The sequence below is a fragment of the Prunus avium genome, chromosome 6 (genome assembly GCF_965620075.1).
Source record: "Prunus avium chromosome 6, drPruAviu1.hap1.1, whole genome shotgun sequence".
Lineage (NCBI taxonomy): Eukaryota > Viridiplantae > Streptophyta > Magnoliopsida > Rosales > Rosaceae > Prunus > Prunus avium.
In genome coordinates, this window is record NC_142289.1 from 10,919,971 (window position 1) to 10,938,648 (window position 18,678).

Sequence of the window (18,678 nt, forward strand, 5' to 3'; positions counted from 1 at the left end):
CTTAACACTTATTATTATTATTTTTCAAAACAGCCTTGATTTTGGCTCAAACAAAAAAACAAACCAAACATCGATGGAAAGTGAGTGGACGACATCCATAACAATGTCGTGCTCTAACTTGAAGTAACAATCCCCGTTTTGATAAACGGGACACCCGTCTCGAGAAGTGTCGAAATGCCAAAACTGCCGTTGAGAAACCATACAAAAAACACAATCCTACTCTTCCCAGGCGAGCGCGTGAAACCACTCAACAATCAACCGAACCCCATTCAACTTACAAGCGCCACTCAAGCGCGTGACGAAGACCGCATCTGAAGGTCTCTGAGCGCACTGTCGTTCAAGCAAGTGAGGCGTCCCTGTTTATCAAAACTAGTGGGCGTCCCGATCCTTTTCTGTAACCTTCAAAATTTTCCCTCACTTTCCATTTCCAAGATCAAAATCTCTATGTTTATTTTCAAATATTTACGCTTTTCTTTTTTGGCTTTTATGGGTAGGTAATATATTTTAGAGAAATGAATTTATTGCTGCAAATATGTTTTTGGTATGCTAATACACAATAAGACTCTCCATTAAGGCATTGCTGATCTGTATAACCCCATTATATCTGTTGTTTCTATATTGAGATTCATTTCCTTTGAAATTTGATTCTGGGATTAATTTTCTTGGTGTTGAATTTTTTTTCCAGGTATTTTTGTGCTGGCACTTGGGGGTGAAATTTTGGGTCTGTAAGTGCAAGTTTTCACTGACCTAGGAATTTTCAATCAAGTAAGCTTTTCACCTTCACGTTTTCTGTTTTGGGTTACTGTTATGTCTGTAGTTTTTTTGTTAATTTGTGATAGAAATCATTGCTGGTTATAGAGAGGTATTTGGTGTTTTCGAGAGTCTCACTCAACATTGTATATATGTTGTTTTTTCTTTTGGGGTTTGTTTGTTTCTATAACTTATGCTTTGCAAAGTTGATTTACAGAAAGTTGTCCAATTTGAGTTCTAAACTAAGATTACTGAGTTCAGACAAAAAGAAAAAAAAAGAAAAAAGACTATGAGCTATGCTGGCAACAGAAAGTAGTTTTAAGCAATCGTTTCCATTCCCATGGTTACTCTCTAGAGTTCTATAAAGTAGAAACCATGTTGCACATTGTGAAATTTTAATCTAATCGTGTTCTGATGTGTGAGAATATCCACATTTGTCTCAATGGTTGATACAAGAGTTATGCTATTGCATTGGAGGGCTTCCACTTTTTCTTTTGAGGCCAATCTTAATGAAGACATCACTGAAAAAATTGCATTGTTGTTTTAATAACTTATCATGGTATAATGGTATTCATCTTTTTAATTACTTATAGTATGAGAACATTGTGATTGAAACAAGTCGCCTAGTCTTGCTTGATGTAGAATAATAGTAGAACCCTTGATTTGACCGTCCATATTCTACAGCACACATGAGTTTTAGGAACAATTGTCTTCGATATGTCTGGAGAGGTTTCCGGGTTTGTTGTATGGGTTGCACATTATGTTGCTACCATATGCCTAAATAATTTAAATTTGACTGGTGCTGTCAAAATATTTAGGTGTGCTAAAGTTACTGGTTTGTGGGTCTGTGGTTCAACAATTTATTTTTCACTCAGGAAAATGACCTTATCTATACAAGATTCAAGACTCAGCAGGTTTGAAGAAATAAGTTTCATGCTTAATTTGTCTATGGACTTATTTATGGTGAAAGCCTTAGGACTTCATTTTTTCAAATATACATACTTTTAAAAAGTGAAGTTCTTGTATCCTATTCTTTGTCAAACAATACCATGTTTATATATTCTTTTTTTGTTTATCTATCAGCTGCGTTTTCTTTCTACCATTGGTAATGGAAGCTCAGAGTCAAATTGAGGTTACAAAGCAGAACAGGATGCTTCCTCCACAACCGGGTACGTTTGAAGATCGTGAAGACCTCATCAAATATGTTCGTGATTTTGGTGCTAGTCAAGGATATGTGGTGACCATCAAGAAGTCGAGGAAAGACAGAAGAGTCATACTTGGTTGTGATAGAGGAGGTGTTTATCGCAATAGGCGTAAAATTGATGAGAGCAAGCGCAAAAGGAAAGCAAGTTCACGCCTTATAAATTGTCCTTTTGAAGCCATTGGGAAAAAGGAAGATGATTTATGGGTACTTACAATAAAAAATGGGGATCACAACCATGATGCGTTAAAGGACATGTCAGAGCATCCATATAGTCGTCGTTTCACTGAGGAAGAGGTCAGACAAATCAAGCAAATGACTGAAGCTGGTGTGAAACCACGTCAAGTTCTTAAGACTCTCAAGCAAATCAATCCTGAACTGCAGTCAACACCAAGGCATTTGTATAACCTCAAAGCCAAGATCCGTCAAGGAAATCTATCAGGTTCCTCTTGTTCCCAAGATTTAAAAAAAATAGTATATTCTAAGTTGCTAGAAAACTGAATCTGTACCATTGTGCAGTGTGTTGTTGGGTAGTGGTGTGCTACTGTGGCCGGTTTATTAGGTTCTTTTTGCGTAGTTAGTATTGGGGTTTGAGTTGGACTTCTTTGCAGTTGAAGAACAATTATATTTAATATAAAGGGCACATATTCATACTACGGTGCTAATCATTGGAAACAGGAAAAGTAATTTTCCTAGTGAAATCCAAATTACAGTTTTGAGAGGCCGCTAAGATCATGTAAAGGGGAGATTTCACCATACTTTTGTAAGCTAAATATTAGGTCATATCTACATTGGTATTAGTTTCTGATACTGCAAGTATGTTGTTTTTTAGTTTTTAATAATTTGGTTAACTGATAGTTATACTTAAAGATTGGAAGAAAGTTGCAGGACTTTGAAAAGTTAGCAGACATGTGCGCATATGGTACCCTAGTTTTTGAGTGGCCACTAAGATCATTTAAGAGGTTTGCTCCCATGTGGTCTGAGATTCGATTCCTCAAGGTACCTATCTAGCTATTTGCCAGAGTTTCCTGCCTCCAAAAGATTGTAGGGTTCGGATGGGGGCCCCAGTTTCGGAGCCGGGGGATTTCTGTGTAAGAAAAAAGCAAGCTTTTAGGGCCAAAAGATTGTATAGGTTTTGACTAGAAAATTTGATAAACTAACTTTTGGATTGCTGGATAGAATAGCTAGAAACTTTTGGATTTCTGGATAGAATAGCTGGAATAGATCAGAAAATTTATCAGTAAACATTAACAACTTTATATTTTTAACTTATTTCATCAGAAAAAAGTTTCAAGTCATGGAGACCTGACAGATCTGCTCTGGTGAGTACAAGTGCTACTACCAGTGGGGGTTCATCAGAACAAAACAACCAACCGGTAAGGTTTGATGTTAAAGGTGGTCGAATAAGGCTGCTTTTCTGCTTCTGCTCTGTCTCTCTCTGCTTTTTGCTGAATGAGTTGGGTATTACAAACTTATGTTAGATTCAATTGTAGCTGAAGGTTCCTAATTTTATTGGAGGGAAATTTGTTGATTCTCAAGGGTGTTCAATCATTGATGTAGTAAATCCTGTAAGCTCACAAAATTCAAATAATTATCATCTTATTCTCTTTTCGACAGACGCATTTATCAGTTATATTATTAAATTTATGTTTGATTTCTTAATTAGGCGACACAAGAGGTTGTTTCTCATGTCCTTTTAACTACCTATGAAGAGTTCAAAGCTGCAGTTAGTTCAGCCAAGGAGGCTTTTTCGTCATGGAAAAACACTCCTATTACCACTCGTCAACGTATCATGTTTAAGCTCCAGGAGCTCATTCGGAGAGATATTGTTAGTATTTAGAGTCTCATAAATTCATTATTGTAATATATGACTTCTATCCTGGACTTATGAATCTCAATGTGGACAACACAACATTACTCTTTTCAGGGCAAGCTTGCCATGAATATCACCATAGAACAGGGTAAGACATTGAAGGGTGCCGAGAGTGATGTGCTCCGTGGCTTAGGTCAGTCTTTGCACATGTCTTTTTGCCATTTCTGTTACTGTGACCAGTGTTAACCAAAAGTGAGTTGGTTTAATTTTTTTTGCCTTTAGAGGTGGTTGAACATGCTTGTGGGATGGCAACTCTACAAATGGGGGAGTTTGTTCCTAATGCATCTAATGGTATTGATACATACTGCATTAGGGAACCACTAGGTGTTTGTGCCGGGATATGTCCTTTCAACTTTCCAGCAATGATTCCCTTGTGGGTATGGCTACATTACCTCTCAGTTCTTTTCATTGGTGGTTTGTTTTTCATTGTTTTTAAAAAACCTTCTGCAGGACTTAGGTGACAATTTTATATGATTTTGCTTCCTATTTTAGTTTAGGTTGATGTGCTTATTTTCTCATGCATTTAGTCATTTCTTTAAACTACGGAAGACAAACTTTTAGATTGTGTAGCTTTTTTGTGCATTTAAATTTCTATTGTTAATCACAAAACTGTTTTTTTGGGGTACTTGGGAGTCTTTTATTTGTGTGGTTTGTGGAAAAAGATAAGAGGAGTTTCCTGTGAGTAACTTTTCCACGGTTTTGCAGATGTTCCCAATTGCAGTTACATGTGGCAATACATTTGTTCTTAAGCCATGTGAAAATAATCCAGGTGACTTTGAATCCGCTGCTATTATGTTCAAGATTGGGACACTTTGTTTCTACTTGGATTGCTTATTTCTGTTGTATGTGAATTGAAAGCATGTATTTGGGTACTGCTTTAAGCAATAATATGGAGGCCGTTGAACATCTATAATTCCATTCATTGTCCATGGATCTACTGGCAATAGTTTGGAACAAAACTTGCACTGATAAGTGATATCCAATAAAAATAACACCCCCTTCACTTTTCTGATTTTCATATGAATCAGAGTTTTACATGGAGAATCATCTTTAGAGAAGTTTCCAGATTCAAATTTCTAGCAAGTTTCCAGATATGAAGACAATGATTTAATCAATATAAGTGGTGAAAAGGTTATCGAGTGGGAATTGTGGGTGATATAATGAATATAATTCATGATTGTAAGTTGTATGTATTTAAGATTTTAAACAACTTAGTTGTGCTAATGCATACATGTGCATATGGGAATACGTTTAATCAATAGTAACTGTGTTTGTGCCTTAGTGTTAGGTGGAAAGCCATACATTAAAAGAAGGGTGGTAATGCTAAGGTGTGGGGTTGGTGAGGTTCTATGTTTAGATCTTTCCTACAAAAAGGAAACCACAAAAGATCATCAATCAATATTGATGCACTTCTTAAATTTTGTGTATGTCATTCTAACGTGTCTCAATGATCTCTGTAGATCGATCATTTGTTATATGGAAGCGGTTGTATGCTACACCTTGTATCATTGTTGATTTCTTTTTTCTTTTTTTTATTTAAATTTTTATGTATCTTCTTAGAAATGCAATATTATGTTTCATTTTTCTTTTACTGTGCCCATATTGACAAATTCAAATGGCTGATATTGTTTTTGTTTAAGGGGCTTCAATGATACTTGCAGCACTTGCAAAGGAGGCTGGTTTACCCGATGGTGTCTTAAATATTGTTCATGGCACCCATGTAAGTTCTGTTGATCAGGATCTCCATCTTATTTGTACGTATTTGCCACAGTTCTAGTCGTGGAAATCTTCTGCGTTTTAAGTAGAAAAATGAAAGACATATTAATATGTAGTTGTACAAATGGCAGTTGCCATTTTTTCGGGGTTAATATATGTTATTAAAATAGCTGTTGGTCACTCCCATTGCACCTTATGTATTTTCCAATAATTTATGCTGTTCTCTAAATGATTAGGTAATGTCAATTTGAAATCTGGGGTAGGTTGCTAATTAATCTTTTCTAAGCACTGACAAAATTTACTTTTCTTGAAAATCATTTTGAGCAGGACATTATTAATTATGTCTGTGATGATGATGACATAAAAGCTGTATCACTTGTTGGCTCAAATACGGTAAGTTTCTTTCAGTTTGGTGGTTCATGATTATTTATATGTCTATCCGGTGCCTGAAGATATGACTTGAAGTTCAGATTCACTCGACACATCAGCACACTCATATATAACCTTGTCGGCCTTCGCTACATCTTCACATGGCGAAAAACTCAAAGTCATTGTGAATTGAATTTGTTTATGTGATTGTCCTTGTGAGCTGAAGTGTTCCATTAGTCTATCCACTGCTTTTATCATTGGTGCAACAGAAAAGAAAAATTTATACTAAGTTTCTAGGGAAAGGAAGCTTTAAGACCATTGCTGGAACGATGATAATTGAATGTCCAGGGAAAGAGTGGCCCAAGAACAATTGTCTAATCTGATTATATATTCTGTCAAATGTTTTTTTTTCTTTTCAAAGGCTCATAATGAGGAACACATATATTGGGGACATTCCAGCCCAAGCCATTGATATGAAAATAACCCTTTAATCTCAGCCCTTAAAAACACTTTAAGCTTACTGCCTTCACAGTATGTGGACAAGAGAGAGGCTTTAATAAACCTTTTGGAGGCCTCTGCATCAATAGTTCATGGGTATGAAATTAAATCATTAAACTGATAGTAGAGCTCATAAATCTGAGTAAGTGTAATTAGTTTTTGCCGCTGAAATCTTACATTTCCCTGCACTTTGGAAATTGAATAGGTTTGCTTGTATTCAATAGGTTGTCATAGCACATATGTTTAACTTTGGACTTCAAATATATGATAGAGTATATGCCATTCTACTCTTACGTGTTTAATTTCCTTTTATATCTACTCTCTGTTGTTCATGTACTGTGAAGGCTTGGATGCACATATATGCGAGGGCAGTTGCTAGGGGAAAACGTGTTCAGGTGAATAGTTGCTCTCTCTCTCTCTCTCTCACTTACCCACCCAAGCGCACACACAATCGGCATTTTCTTTCTAACTGAATTTGCTTTCTAACTGGTGATTTTGTCAACTCCTTAGTCTAATATAGGAGGAAAAAATCATGCAATCATCATGCCTGATGCTAGCATGGATGCTACCTTGAATGCTCTGGTTACTGCTGGCTTTGGTGCTGCAGGACAAAGGTGTATGACTCTCAATACAGCTGTTTTTGTTGGAGGTTCAAGGCCATGGTAATGCATTTTGTTTGTTTGATCTGATAATGTTTTATTCCTTTCTTTTCTTTTTGGTATCTTCCCATCTACTGAGTTCACTGCATCTAATAATAGGAGTTACATGCCTATATTCTTCTTAGAAGTTTGAATGTTACTGGAACATGTACCACTCAACTGAGTTGTGTCTTTAGTCCTTCACTACTTGAGTTTACCTACAACTTTGAGATACTTTCTTGTTTATCCTTTGCAACTTGTGGTTATTGTTACTCATTCTTTTTCTATTTGTAATTTATATATTAGCTCACATCTAACAGTTGGGTCTTATTTTGTATTTACATTAATGCTCATCCAATGTTGTGTTTGGGCTAAATTTTTTAAACAAGTGACATGTGTCCATCTATGGTACTAAAAGAGATGTGATCTGTGGGGTTCCTACTTCTGCCTGTTGGGCTTCCCATATTAGTTAACATATTAATGGGAAGGGTTAAAGTTTCTACCAAGTCTTCTCATGGGTTAGTAGTGTAAATTGGAAAGAGTGGCCAAATTAAGACTGACCAAGTTTAGAACGTCAGCAGTGCAGGGTTGATATTAATTTTCCTTTTATTTTACATGTTAGATTTTTAAACTGTTTTTTATTATGTGAACAATAAAATTATTTCTATTTTGTCATAAAATTAACAATGTTGTTTTGGCTTAAAAACTATTATTTGACCTGTGCTTTGCATAGGTAGCAAGTTAGTTTTCAACTAAACTTGGTGGTCTATTTATATTTTACAGGGAAAGCGAAATTTTGGAGCATGTCAAAGCCCTTAAAGTGAATGTAGGAACAGATCCCAGTGCAGACCTTGGCCCAGTTATTACAAAAGAGGTGAATAAGTCCTTCTGCATTGTCTGCCTTTTTTCTTTATAAAAAAGGAACTAATTGGAAAGCTTAGTTTCTGTGTATTGTAAGGAGCTAGCTTTTGGCCTGAAGTGGGTCTTTCTAGTTCCAAGAGATTGCTATTCTCTGTTGATCGAGGAATTTTTAGGGATGTTCGGGATGGGGCTAATAAGGGAGTTGTAGGCTTTGCTCTATGCAGTACTAGGTTCTATTTGGGTTGTGTATCATGAGAGGAATAGAAGAATTTTTTAGGATGGGAAGAGGAACTGAATTTTGTTTGAGAACAACTAAATTTCTGGCCTTCTTTTGTTGATGCCTTTGTCTAAGCACTTTAGAGATGTTCCGTTTAGTGTAGTTCACCTTGATTGGGCTCGGGTTTTGTATTGAGTGTGACTTTGCTTGTTTTGTGCCTTTTTGTTGTTGTTGCAATAGGTGGAACACATGTCCTATCTTTTTGTAATTATGTTCTTTTATCTATAAATTAAGTTTCCTACTAAAAGATCCTTCAAATTTCTCATGGAAGCATGTTGTACCTATATAGATGATATGCTTAATGCAGTTTTTTTATATTAAGTTTTTTACAAGGTTTCTAAATTCACAGGTGAAGGATCGCATTTGCAGATTAGTTCAGAGCAGTGTTGAAAGTGGTGCTAGACTTCTGCTTGATGGGAGAAATGTTAGGGTACATATTTGATCTCAGATAAGATGAGATAAATCAATTCTTGCTATGAACAAATGCTTTACACGTGTGCACATGCATAAACACAGATTGAAAAAGATGTTAATTTCAGTATATTACCAAAACTCTGGGAGGTGTTTTTTGAAATTTTCTTTTGGCTGCACTGTTTATGGAATTTGACTTGGGTAATTTCTCTTGACGTGACCATGGATGGCATATTCTATCCTCACCTATTTTCTTCTATCCTGATTTTAGAATTTTTGGCTTTGGGTGGTTATTTCTTGTATGCTTGTGTAGTTTGGTTGCACCACCGTGGTGGCTTTTAATAATTTTACTGATCAAATTAAGAGAAATATAAGAACATATATTTTTGTTTTTTAAGGCGCTGGTGATAAAATACATTAATTTGTTCCATTTTATGAGCAAATCATGATTGCATAGTTTTGCTGTAATATGCATGCAATCAACCAAAGGATGAACAAAAGGAAAAACTCTGTGAATTTTCACCTTGAGTTTCTATACATTTACAGAAGTTGGTTTCATGCACTCTATGTTTTAGTCACAACGTTGCTGATTGTTGATGTACTTAACAGACTACTTTCCTTCCTTTTTTGTAGCATGGCTTCTCCGTTAGCAGTTTTCTGCTTTCTTTCCATATTCTTATATTCTTTTCTGTTAATATGTATCTTATTTTATCTTTTGCTGATAAAGTATCATTTTATCACCGATCTCATGGTAACAATGGAGCATGTAGTGTTCTATATGTCACATGCTGAGCATGTGTATAACTAAGGAGCTTGCTTTCTAGAAACTTTCTCTGAATTTTTCAAACACGACTTTGTAGGTTCCAGGATATGAGAATGGAAATTTTATAGGTCCTACAATCTTATGTGATGTTACAACCAACATGGATTGCTTTAAGGTAATCTTTTCATGTTCCCAGTTCTTCTATGTCTTCAGAATAAATGGACTTGGTTAATTATGATTCTCAGTGGAAGAAGAGTTGAAACCAAAGACATTGGCATATTCTTGACAGCATTATATCTTGTGTTGGGCAGGAAGAAATTTTTGGACCAGTTCTTCTTTGCATGCAGGTATTCTCTCTCTCTCTCTCTCTCTCTCTCTCTCTCATATTTGTGTGAGAGTTTGCTACAAGTTGTAGATTGGTTACGAAACCTTCTGTTTTTGATGACCAACAGGCTGCCAGCCTAGAAGAGGCCATATCAATTATAAACAGAAACAGGTACTCGCTCTCCTGCTTTCTTTTGTTTCCAAGATCCATTAAAGTCGTGAAATGAAGACTCTCATTATTTGTTTATGGATGCAACTTATGAGAAACATAGTTCCTTCTTGTTTTTATTTATTTATTATTATTTTTTAATATAATGTTTTCAATTTTTTTTTCTTCTCAAAATTCTTGCACAATTGCAACTTCTTGAAACAGGTGTTTCTTTTGAAATATAAGCACACAATTATCAGTTTTATATATTGTCTTACGATTCCTTAGGTATGGTAATGGAGCTTCCATATTCACAACATCCAGCATTGCTGCAAGGAAGTTCCAGAATGAAGTAGAGGCAGGGCTGGTAAGCCAACTCTTTCTTCTATCATGTAGGTTATGAGAACTTATGGGGTGATGCTTCATGACGCCCCTCCTATAGTTCTCTGTGGGCTAGATGTTACAATTTTTTATGCCAGCATACATGCGGGGTTTTCATACATATTAATAGAAGTATAGGGAACCATGTTGGCTCCAGGAGGGGGATGAGAAGTTTGAACTGAAAGTATGCTGGTTGAATAAATATGTTTCTTTTAGTAATTTCATGGAATCTTCACTGGAATTAGAGAAAGCTTGATAGCCAAAGAGAATGCTCTCACCTGGTAGACATTCTCTAATTTATGGTGTCACTTGCATATTACTAATTGACACGGATTTGACATATCTCAGGTTGGAATCAATGTCCCTGTTCCAATTCCATTGCCATTTTCTTCATTTGATGGATCTAAGGCATCTTTTGGTAGTGATCTCAATTTTTGTGGTATAACTTCTCTCTCTCTCTCTCTCTCTCTCTCTCTCTCTCTCTCTCTCTCATACACACACAGGTTGAGGATGGTTGAACCTTTTCCATAACTGCAGTTACCATTCAAAATTGTAGGTAAGGCAGGTGTGCAATTTTACACCCAGATCAAGACGGTTGCACAGCAGTGGAAGGATTTACCTAGCTTAGAAGTGTCGCTACCCCTGCCTCCATCATCTGAGACAGATCTGACCGGTAGAGGTGTGTCTTCAGCTTTGCCTTCAACATCTGAGAGAGATTCACCTAGCCAGAGAGTGTCACCAGACATGCACCCAGAATCTGAGAGTGATTCACTAAGCCATGGAGCTCCACTGTCCATCACTCCCACGTCTGAGGCAGATCTACCAAACCCAGGAGTCTTATCCGTGTCTCCAACTGCTTATAGGAATTTGTCTAGTCAAGGAGTGCCCCTTGTCAGGCCAGCAACATCTGAGAGAGATCTATCCAGTGCAGAGATCTCGCTAGCTACACATCCAGAACCAGAAAGAGATATACCAAGTCAAGGTGTGTCAATGAGACCGACCCAGAGCTCAGAGAGGATGTATATGCCTCAAACATCTTGTTGGATGGAAGCGTCAAGACTAACACCTAGAAGGACTGAGAATATGCCTCAAACGTCTCATTGGATGGAAACCTCAATACCAGCATCACAAAGGACTCAAAATATTCCAAGTTCTGAGAGGAATCATGTGCCTACATCTCAGAGGAATGGCAACAAGGCACTGACATCTCAAAGGACTGATAATTCTATGGCATTGACTTCTGGGAGGGTATATGTGCCTGCCTCTCATGACAACATGGTTCCGATACCGCACAGAAATGACGGGATAAGTGCAACATCTCAAAGAATGGATTCAACACTACATCCAGCTTCGGAGAGGGTATACATGCTGGCAGGAGCTCACCTGAATGACAGTATGGGCCAAACATTTCAAAGGAATGACACCACCATGTTTTCAACATCTGAGAGGCTATACATGCCTGAAACATCTCATCGGCATGACCACATGGGTTCAACATCTCAGAGAACTGATATTACTCTACATCCAACTTCGGAGAGGATATACATGTCCACAGCATCTCAAAGGAATGACAACTTGGCTGTGGCCTCTCAACATGCCGATGCTGTTCCTTCCACCTCGGAAAGATTATATATGTCTCCATTGGTTCAGAGAAATCCTGGTATGTCACCAACATCTGAGAGATTATATATTCCGGGTGCACCTCAGAGGATGTTCCCTCAAAACTCGATGGTTTCGATGGATGAATTTCCCAGTCAAGGAGCATCACTAACTTTACCGGCGTCTCAGAGGATATAGGATAGAACCTAGTGCTATTTATTGTTTTACTTTTTAGGAATCGGTAGACTATAATCCCACTATAATGCAAAATAAGTTTTGCTTTTTTGTCTAAGCAGTTTCTCTTCTATATTCTTTCACTCTTGTCCTCTTTCTTGAAGTGAGAGTACAGGCACTGGCCAAGAAAAAAAGGTAGAGTGCTGGAGAAGAAAAGAGATGCTTTAGAAGCGAGTAGCATCACTGACTTCACTCACATCTTATTTACCAGGTTCGACCAAAAAAAAAAAGACCTTTTAAGAGTGAAAAAAAAAGAGGGTTCAAGATCTTACTGGCTTCATTAAGAGCACTTTCACTCATTTGCCATGGCAAAGGGAAAAGGCAAGCAAGGGCTGTTACTATTCATGTGAATAGTGCCTGCCATGACAATTTTTTTTAATGCTTTTTCACCCATTATCATGTCAACCCAAAGGCAATCACTATTCAGATGAGATTAATTTTATTTACTTTTTTATAAGATTTTCGGTTGCCACGTGTCTATATATATTAATTATAAAATTCACATCTTATATTTCGAATAAAATTTTCGGATAAGAGAAAACTTCATGAATTTTCCACCACGTATGAGAGAACTTCATCTCATTGCCCGTGATCGGGCAATGACCAATTTGGACTCAACACTCACAAAACAAATTATCTTTCATGGTTGTCCACACGCCTTTGGCTTTGATGGAAGGGACCATTTGTATTTTTACACAAATGGAATTTAGTAGTAGAAAATAAAGGTAGGAGAAGAATTTTTATGAAGATTTGGTGTGGAAAGTGAATAATATTGGTAGGTACTTATGGAAAAAAAATTCCATAATATTTTTGTTTTTGTTTTTTTTTTTCCAATTTCTTTTTCTTCGTTGGATAGAGGAAAAAAATTGATCGGAAGCCCTAGGTCATGCTATGTGGCTTCTAGCAGGTAGAGGAAAGCAGGCGCTGACACCAGGCTGGCATTAGCAAAAAAAAATTCAAATTTTTTTTACCGTTGGCAGGCGTGACACAATCACGCTATGTGTACGTCACTCGTCAACGTTAAAAAAAAATTACTTTTGTTCGCTGATGTCATCGCCCAAGGTCAAGAGCTCAGGCTGATCTTGCCTTGGTCCTTGCTCGGGCTTGGTGGACCCCATATCTTGCCAGGGCCACTTTTGGAAGCCTAGAGGGCCTTTTGCCTAGGCTGGGCCTACTGATGGAAGTGCTCTAAGATCCGTCACATAACCATCAATCAGAAAGTCATAATCCTTTAAAAGTGAAACATTCAAAATTTCAAAAATAAAATACTTCAGGTATATTTGTTTGGAAAAATAAAATAAGAGTGTTACTATTTCCACCTCCTGTCCTATTTCTCCACCCATCATGTAAATTTGAAAAAATACAAACCTATCTTTCCACCCACCATTATTCCTAAAATACCCTTTAATTATTAATTCAAACAAACTCTCTAATCTCTTTCTTTTTCATTTTTTCATTTTTTCATTTCCTTCCCTTTTCTCTCTGTTTCCTTTCTTTTTTTTCTTGCGTTTATCCTCTCTCTCTCTCTCTCTCTCTCTCTCTCTCTCTCTCTCTCTCTCTCTTCTTCTTCTTTTTTTTTCTTCTTTTTTTGCTCCAATTTTCTTCCTTTTTATTTCCTTATCTATTCTCTCTATATTTCTCTTTGTTTTCCGTGTTTAAAATGTCACTTGGATTATTTTTACATGGCTTAAGAACAAATGTATTGCCACATTTAAAAGTTAACACAAAAAACCAATTAATATCAGAGAATCAAATTTACATATTTGGATTGCATCTCCCATATTGGACTAAAAATCACATTTACATACTGGTGTAAAGAGGATGTAGATGTGACTCTACACCCTCGAATTTACATCTCCCCATTGAAGTGGAGATGCTCTAACGTCCCAAAATAAAATAAGAGTTTTTCTATTTAAACCCTGCACTTCTCTTTGTTCATCCCAAATTCTAAGTTCAGCCTAATTTCTAATTCAAATTTTCACAATTTCTAAGAAAATCCCACTATCTTCCTAAACTACCCCTAAATACACACCCAGCAAAAAAAAAATTAAAAAACTCATCAACCTCATACCTAACAGCAGAAAGAAGCCCCTTTGAAATGGGAGCATAAACTAGAATCTACTACCAAGGCAAAAGTTGATGCTGATAGCGATAGTGATACTAACAATAGTGATGGGAAAAGAAAGTCGAGTAAGAGCACTTCCACCCATTTTCCATAGCAAAGGGCATGGGCAAGGCAAGGGTTGTTACTATTCATATGAATAGTGATAGCCCTTGCAAAAGGCTTGTGATATTTCCACCCATTGCCGTGACAACTACTATTCACATGAGATATAAAGGAGAGGAATTTGTATAGAGTTTTGGTGTGGGAAGTGAAAAATATGAATAAGTATTTATTTAAAAAAATTCTGAAAATTCTAGTATTTTTTTTAGATGCTTTTAAATTTTTTTTCGTTGCTAACGTCAGCAAACCCAGGCAACAGCCCAAGCTATTCTTGCCTTTGGGCCAACCAGGCTTGTGGAGCCCACCAATTGCCCTGGCTGCATTTGCCCAATGGAAACACTTTTTGGGCCTAGGGGCCCCCTTGCCTGGGCAAGGATCTCGTTGGAAGAGCTCTAAAAGATGGGGGAAGAAACTTAATATGAAGAATGATGGGGTGTGTGTACTAGGGTTAAGTATTAAGTTTGATGACTTTTTTTTGTCTTTTTACACAATAACAAAACTTAAGAGTTTAATGATTTAAGTATTGGGGTAAACAAAGAAAAGTGCGGGGTTTAAATAAAAAAACTCTAAAATAAAATACATTTATAATTTGTTTAAATTGAAATAAATAAATAAATAACATCATGTTCTACCTTGTTCACAAAATTAGCCGCCAATCGTCCTCAAAAGTAAGGGTGGGCACGGTATGAGATGACACGGGATGGAGGTAATCCCGGTGTCAATCCCGAATAGGAGAATTGGTATGGGATGACACGGGATGAGAGTTTTTGAAAACACGTTCAAATCATACCGGACCCAAGCGGGATCGGTATGGTTCGGTATCAATGTTGATACCGTAAAAAATCTTCAACTTTTCATAAATCAAGTGTAATACAACAAAATAAACAATCAAGAGTCTTGATTCAAGACCAACCAAGAAATGGAAATCTCATACAAAGTTCAAGTGAAATGGAAATCAGATCTCATATAGGCTTTTACAATAAATCAAGCCTAATAACAAACAAAACAAACAATCAATCAAGAGTTCAAGTTCAAGACATGTCAAACTACAAAGCAAGAAATGGAAATCTCTCACATAGACTTTTACAAAACAAAATATCTGTAGAGTCAGAGTAGGGTAGAACTGAAATTAAATTAGGATTAATAAAACTCATATACTATTCGATACGGTATGACACAAATTGGGATCGCAAATGTAAAACCGATGTTGTGCCAAATAGTAACGGGATGACACGGTATCATCCCGTTTACACGTCAACACCAAACGGGATGGCACGAGATTGGCACGGTTTGGCACGGTTTCGGGATGATTTCGGTATTCCGGTTTTGATGCCCACCCCTACTCAAAAGTTTATGAACCTTTGAATATATATTTTTTTCAAAAGTTATAAAACTCTTTTTTTTAAAAGTTTAATTGTAGATTTCTTGACAGGAAAAAAAAAAAAAAAAAAAAAAAAAAAAAAAAAACCCTCGTCTTTGTAGAACACTTCTTAAAAAACATAAAGAGACCCGGCCTCTACCACCCTGGCCCAAAAGAAATCTTCAGCTGAATTCGAAAGGAATTTTTTAAGTGAGTAAACTTGCAAGGAGAAAAAAAATGCAAAGCTCTAACATCATCTCAGTGTCAACCATTCACCCCAGAAAGCTCAAAGTTTGGGACTTGCACTCAGAGTTATCAGTTGGTCCAAGCCAAATCCATACCCAGAGGCAGAGCAACTTTGAAGACTATGATGTAAAGCTTCCTCTGCCTTCCCATGTCAACTCCATAACGAGCACCTCTAACCCATTCGTGAAACACTGCCACAAGCTGCGCCAGAGTTCATCTTATCGCCACAGTCATCGTTCAGCTCTTGTTGTGGGTGCTACTCCTATCAGGTTTCATCTTTATCCTTCTCTTTTCCACTTGAATTTATATGGGTTCTTTGTAATAATCAGTTTACTTGCACAAAACTCAGATGGGTATTTGCTATTTTTCTAATCCTGTTTGATTGCTGAGAAATTGGAGAAAGATGAAGAAGATAAAATTCCAATGCTGAAATCTTTATTCATTGCATATGGAACTGGAGGGAAGGTTTAATTTTAATGTTCTATAGTTCTGTCCTTTTTTTGTGTTACTGCTACTGTATTGCCGTCTAACTGTGTTCCTCGCATTTGATTTTGATTTTGTTTTTCCTAAACATAATAAAACCTGGTGCTATGTATGACGAAGTTTTCATTTTCAGGGAAATATACAGGTTCCAGAGGTCATCGCAAGAGAAAACTGTTATAATAGATTGCTTGCTTCTACTTGAAAAAGCTGAGGTCCCTGAGTGGATTGATGATTTCTCTGTTCGTATTGTGGAAGTGAGCTCTGTTGTGATGAAAAAACTTTCGGGGATGCAATCAACTGAATCTATTGAAGCAATTGCCCTAATGAGAATGCCTACCAGTTTTTCAGATATAGATTCTGAAGAAAAGGAGGTAAACTGTAAGACATGGTTTCCCTCACTCCATCGAGTTCTAGTCCTTGATGGCGTCCAGGTGACTCTTTCAGTGACCTAACATTAGGTTCTGTCAATTTTTCAACTATTTTAATCTTGCACCTTTGATTTTAAAGATGGCATCATGCGCCTCTTGGCTGTGTGGATACTGATTTAGTCTTCTGCCATGTAAAGCTTTCCTAGTGTTGAAGCAAACTGTCAGAAACAATGGCATTTTGCGAAAGTTTTCCCTGTGCCCAAAAATGAAATTTCGAGACAAATTCAGCATCGTTTTTCTCTGAAAACTTGTAATTGTCAGCTAAAAGTTAAATATTGGGCTGTAATTGTTTGGTCTTTGGGTGGAAGTTCCCTGATTGGTTTGGCATATTCTGTGGTTTCCTTATGTTCTTGTTCTACAAATTAAAGCCCAGCGCCACATTTCTATTCGGCTTTATCCAAGCATTTGGTAATGGCCATTCTTCTGATACAGCTTTTTTCTTGTCACAAATTCTGCAACTCAATCACTTGATATTTCTTTCTATCATAAATAAAATATGTGCTTGTATTTTTGCAGCAAACTATATCTCTTCGATCTAATTGTTGCAAGGAAGAATGAATTTCATTTTAAGTTTCTCTCATCTCTGTACTTTATATATTAATTCCTGGGATTGTGGTAAATTTTTTTTTCCCGTGCTGCTTGATTTTTTCTTTAAAAGAAAATGTAAATGTGATGTCTTAGTTCTGAGATGCTGTTTAATCTACTGGTTGTAATTTCAGGCATTTGATTTCATTAACTTTATGGGCAATTGTATCAGTGATCAATAAAAAATCATTCACTGCAGGATCCGGGTAACCTTGGTACGCTGCTCAGATCAGCTATGGCTTTTGGATGGGTAAGGCATTTGATTTCATTCTCTCTTCTTTCCTGTTTATTTATTGGTTTTTTTTTATTTTAAAGTTTTTATTTATTCTTTTATTTTGAGATGCTATGTTCTTGCTTTTCCCAACCTCTCATATGTATATGCTTTAATGCTTATGTGCCTGTTATCTTAATCCGACGTCATATTTTAACTAGATCCATTGAATAAACAGTTGGAGCAAGGATGAATCATGCATACTCCTTGTTGTTCCCTTTTTATGATGCTATCTTAAAATGCATCTATTGCACTTTCTTGTGTACTTTGATCACTTTGTCTTAATTTATGTTTTAAAAGATGTCTAATATTCAACAGAATGGTGCTTTTCTTCTTCCTGGATGCTGTGATCCATTCAATGAGAAGGCACTTAGAGCTAGCCGAGGAGCCTCATTTCAGCTCCCTATTGTTTCTGGTACCTGGAATCATCTTGAATCCCTGCAAAATGAATTCCAAATAAAGATGCTGGCTGGCCATCCAGGGAACGATGAAAAACTGAAGCCAGTGTCTCACCTTTCTCAAAAGCTTGCAGATTCTTTTGTAGATGTGCCGCTGAGCTTGGTTTTGGGCAGTGAAGGAAGTGGGCTGTCTGAGAAATCTCGACGGCTATGTGAGCTTGTAAGCATTCCAATGGCAGGAGAGTTTGAGTCACTCAATGTTTCAGTTGCAGGTGGGATTTTCTTGTATGTGTTACAGCCTAAAAACCATAAATCTTTAATGTGATTCTTTACACTTTGGGATGTGTCTGTGCAAGTCCCCCTTTCAAAACTCTGTGGTTTCGTATTCTGAAGGGGTCATGTGTATTCAGAGATTAGGAGGGTTTTAGACCTCCATCTACTGGGTGTGGTGATCATGCTTTCGGGTGTATATAACATAACTAATAATTTCAAGCCATAGGCCAACAAGCCAATAACATAAATGAATCACTTTATAATGGGTTGCATAGTTGCATGGTCCATTCAACATGACAACTTGGAACCTGGTTCTTTCCATCTTGGATTGCCTTTTCAGGCTCCAACCAAACTTGATGTTTTCTGA

General features: G+C 36.8%; 2 protein-coding genes across 8 annotated transcripts; both read left to right on the plus strand.

Annotated features, from left to right (window-relative positions):
- The first annotated feature begins 336 nt into the window (after positions 1–336).
- On the plus strand, positions 337–12,101 carry LOC110772153 (uncharacterized). 6 transcript variants are annotated; one of them, XM_088255015.1, is made up of 22 exons: positions 337–490; positions 686–765; positions 1,569–1,664; positions 1,834–2,393; positions 3,233–3,327; positions 3,445–3,519; positions 3,618–3,779; positions 3,879–3,957; positions 4,047–4,201; positions 4,530–4,593; positions 5,465–5,544; positions 5,868–5,933; positions 6,752–6,802; positions 6,918–7,069; positions 7,829–7,919; positions 8,533–8,613; positions 9,455–9,532; positions 9,669–9,704; positions 9,810–9,853; positions 10,118–10,196; positions 10,559–10,649; positions 10,767–12,101. In XM_088255015.1, the coding sequence occupies exons 3-22, from the start codon at positions 1,630–1,632 to the stop codon at positions 12,005–12,007; spliced, it is 3,315 nt and encodes a 1,104-aa protein (XP_088111141.1). In that variant the 5' UTR covers positions 337–490; positions 686–765; positions 1,569–1,629; the 3' UTR covers positions 12,008–12,101. The 6 variants fall into 6 exon arrangements, with proteins under 6 accessions (XP_088111141.1, XP_088111140.1, XP_088111144.1 ...); XM_088255014.1 differs by having other exon boundaries at positions 1,626–1,664; XM_088255017.1 differs by having other exon boundaries at positions 367–494.
- Positions 12,102–15,791: 3,690 nt separating this feature from the next.
- On the plus strand, positions 15,792–18,387 carry LOC110745466 (tRNA/rRNA methyltransferase (SpoU) family protein). 2 transcript variants are annotated; one of them, XM_021945553.2, is made up of 4 exons: positions 15,792–16,142; positions 16,490–16,787; positions 17,569–17,619; positions 17,959–18,387. In XM_021945553.2, exons 1-4 carry the CDS (start codon positions 15,865–15,867, stop codon positions 18,361–18,363), a joined length of 1,032 nt encoding a protein of 343 aa, XP_021801245.2. In that variant the 5' UTR covers positions 15,792–15,864; the 3' UTR covers positions 18,364–18,387. The 2 variants fall into 2 exon arrangements, with proteins under 2 accessions (XP_021801245.2, XP_021801246.2); XM_021945554.2 differs by having other exon boundaries at positions 16,490–16,727.
- The last annotated feature ends 291 nt before the right edge of the window (positions 18,388–18,678 follow it).

What these genes read in the sequence shown, in the direction of transcription:
- LOC110772153 (XM_088255015.1), top strand. Translation starts at nt 1,630, where the DNA reads ATGACCTTATCTATACAAGATTCAAGACTCAGCAG. An exon ending in AGCTCATTCGGAGAGATATT is followed by an intron (nt 3,780 to 3,878) that starts GTTAGTATTTAG and finishes TACTCTTTTCAG; the next exon opens with GGCAAGCTTGCCATGAATAT. An exon ending in GTTGGAGGTTCAAGGCCATG is followed by an intron (nt 7,070 to 7,828) that starts GTAATGCATTTT and finishes TATATTTTACAG; the next exon opens with GGAAAGCGAAATTTTGGAGC.
- LOC110745466 (XM_021945553.2), top strand. Translation starts at nt 15,865, where the DNA reads ATGCAAAGCTCTAACATCATCTCAGTGTCAACCATTCACCCCAGAAAG. An exon ending in TAGTCCTTGATGGCGTCCAG is followed by an intron (nt 16,788 to 17,568) that starts GTGACTCTTTCA and finishes CATTCACTGCAG; the next exon opens with GATCCGGGTAACCTTGGTAC. An exon ending in CAGCTATGGCTTTTGGATGG is followed by an intron (nt 17,620 to 17,958) that starts GTAAGGCATTTG and finishes AATATTCAACAG; the next exon opens with AATGGTGCTTTTCTTCTTCC.